The following is a 3,109-nucleotide window of genomic DNA, read 5'->3' on the forward strand; positions in this document are numbered from 1 at the left end:
GAAATGCCATTTGTAATTCCGCCGTAAGTTCAAGTCCAATTCCAGGAGTTTCAAACCGTAGGTAGATATGCGGGAACTATTTGCAGCGAAAAGTTCAAAAGTTGTCGGTTTGCCGTTGCCTTTGTAAGGTAAAATTGATATATCAGCTCCAGAGTCAATTAAAAACTTCATGCCGCTTTTCCTTTCCATAATGAACAAACGGCTATGATGAAGACTGTTATCGCCGCCACCGCATGCCGTTACTGCGGGGGGCTTGGACCGTTTCCCTGAATATTCTGAGCGTTGTAAGCACAGGGGGACTTGCATCTGAAAGCTTTATCTCCGAACCTGATATGATAATAACACACTTTAGGGTTTTCATCGGAGTCTCGATATCGCGAGCGATTCCTAGAACCAGAATAACGTCGGTCTCGACTGGAGTTTCGATAGCGGTTCCGGCTATTCCTCGGATATTTGCCCAACTGCTCAACTCTTTTAGTCAGCTCCGAGATTTGCAGTTTAAGGTCTCTTATTTCCGAGCAAGACGAGGCTTCTGCTACATGACCGTAATTGGGCTCGGTGAGCTCAGCTACTCGATCAGCTAACTCGGCTAGCTTGTCCAGTTCTTCACTGCTAGCTGCTAACACCGTTTGTACATTCTTTGGTAGCCGTTGAAGCCACAAATTTTTGAGGAAAGTCTCATCGCTAATTCGCCCTGTCGAAAGCTCGCGCATTTTACGTAGCAACGTACTAGGCTTCTGATCACCTAGGGATAGGTCTTCTAACAATATCTTGACCTCTTTCGCGGCTGAATGCTTATACACAGTGAGGAGTCTCTCCTTGAGTTTCGAGAACGGATCCGATGCGGGAGGATCGAAAACAATGTCACTTACCGTTGACAAGATCTCCACATCTAGGCAGTTGACTAGGTAGTTATACTTGGTTCCTTCGGCTGTAACATGGTTGATCTTGAAGGCAGCGTCGAGCTGGACGAAAAAAAGTTTGATATTGTCCTTCGAGAATGTCGGCAGTTTCGCGTGGACAGCTTGAACTCGAAGATCGCTTTCTTGCTGTTCAGCCATGGCGATAAGTTCTTGGCAGGTTCGGGATCACGTCCGGGTCACCAGTAAAGGCGACGGCAATGAGAAGATGTAAATTTCATTTTTAAAGACATGAACATTTTATTTACACACACACGGACAAGTTATACGCGACATCCATACTCTATGACGAAATACAATCAACTGATTAAAACGTTCGAAAAACTCTCTGGCGATCCGTTGCTAGGTTACCATCCATCGCAAGGCGAAAAACGCTACAAGGAGAAAACGTGACATCGTGACGTCACAGAGCATCGTTTATGATCGGTCACTACAAGACAAAATCTTTATTAATAGGCTGTTGGCTCTCCTTTTTCATTAATTACAGCTTGTATCCGTCATGGGATGGACAAATACAAGTCATGCACAACAGTCACGGATACGTATCCATTTCTCCTGCAAAAAGGCCACTAATTCCGAACGTGTCTTTGGAGGTGGAAACCTACTGCGCATCTTGGCCTGCAAATTACCCCACAAAGGTTCAATTATATTAAGATAAAGGGACCGAGCAGGCCACACGAGGTGTTGCAACTCATCATGGTGTTCATTAAGTCCGTCTCTGACAATTCCAGCAGTGTGTTAAAGGGCGAATTATCTTCTTCGAACACAGGTCGAGAATCAGGGAACAAATATTGCACCATTGGATGAAGATGGTCGGCCAGAATACTGACATAAACCGCTGCATTAACCCGCACATCCAGGACAACAAGTGGGCCGAGACCACGGTGAGACATCGTGCCTCACAGCATCACTGATCCTCCTCCATGCTTAACAGTAGGAAGGAGACAATCAACGTCATAGGCTTGTGCTGGCGTTCTCCAAACCTAAACACGTCCGTTAATTTGGAATAATGTGAACGACGATTCGCCTGACCAGATGACATTCTCCCATTGTTGTTGTGTCCAATTCTTATGTTCGTGACACCATGTCTATGGTTTCAAGGCATTGCATGGTGTCACCAATGGTTTTGGAATAGCCGCTTCACCGCGCATATTTGCTGCATGCAGTTCACGGCGGATAGTTTTTGTCGATACACCTTCCTGTTGATGTGTGCTCATCTCGGATGTTATCTGGGATGCTGTTATCTTGTGCTTTCTGTCCGGACACGCACGCACACAATCTGTTTCAAAACCCTTTTGGGTCTATCAGCTATCTTCGAATTTTGGCCACTGTTATGCTTGGTAGATGATGTCTTTCCCTATTTGCTATAAGCTGTCATTACCATCGACACAGTACTTCTCCCGACACCAACAAGGGTGGCCGCTTTCATTACTTTGGCCCCGGCAAGATGGGCTCCAACAATCATGCCTCTTTCGAAATCTGTGAGGTCAGCCATAACAAATTTTTAACGCGCCAATAAACATCGCATCCGAACGCTATCACTGCTACGACTAGACTGCTGTGTGCACATTATCGCCCACTAAGTGGAACTCTTCCACACTAGAGGGCGGGCGTATACGACAGGTCCCCTCGAGTGCTGTTTTTTGCAGAGGAGTTCACATTATTTTGTCCAACCTCTGTACGTTCCTGCTGTATTCATTTTTATTTTTCTAGTGGACGGCAGATCTGCACTGATTTTCTGAGGGTTCAGAAAATTATTCTATATATTTATTTTTACCCCAGCCCACAAAATTTCTTCCCATTCATTTATTTTTGCGGTCTGCAAATTATTTCTCCCATTTATTTATTTTTTGTTTTTCTGCAATTTATTTCTCCGTATTTTTTGCTCGTGAGAAATTTTTTCTCATTTACTTATTTTTTTCTATTCCGCAAATTAGTATTTCTTGCATTTATTTATTTTTCTCTCGCCTGCCCACAAATTATTTCTCCCCCTTATTTACTTTTGCTTCGTTTTATTTTTTGTTGCTCCTAAAATTATTATTTTTCTCCCGTCAGCAAATTATTACTTCAATTCCCGCCGAAGTTGTTTAGCTACTTTCACCGGTCCTCAGCTGTATAGTGGTTGAAGAAGCCTATATTAGAATATGCCTGTCGAATAAAGAAATCAACAGCGATCAAGAATACTGCTC

The 3,109-nt window shown here is 43.8% G+C and overlaps 1 protein-coding gene across 1 annotated transcript; it reads right to left on the reverse strand.

Moving 5' to 3' along the window:
- Nucleotides 1–239: 239 nt before the first annotated feature.
- LOC149064802 (uncharacterized) lies at nt 240–1,061 on the reverse strand. Its single transcript, XM_089254628.1, has one exon. It carries the CDS (start codon nt 1,059–1,061, stop codon nt 240–242), a length of 822 nt encoding a protein of 273 aa, XP_089110754.1.
- Between the last annotated feature and the right edge of the window lie 2,048 nt (nt 1,062–3,109).

Source organism: Pholcus phalangioides, unplaced genomic scaffold (genome assembly GCF_987345545.1).
Source record: "Pholcus phalangioides strain wild (caught in Gottingen) unplaced genomic scaffold, Ppha-v1.0 ptg000042l_1, whole genome shotgun sequence".
NCBI lineage: Eukaryota > Metazoa > Arthropoda > Arachnida > Araneae > Pholcidae > Pholcus > Pholcus phalangioides.

Excerpts from the sequence above, each read along its gene's own strand:
- LOC149064802 (XM_089254628.1), bottom strand. The coding sequence starts at position 1,061 with ATGGCTGAACAGCAAGAAAGCGATCTTCGAGTTCAAGCTGTCCACGCG.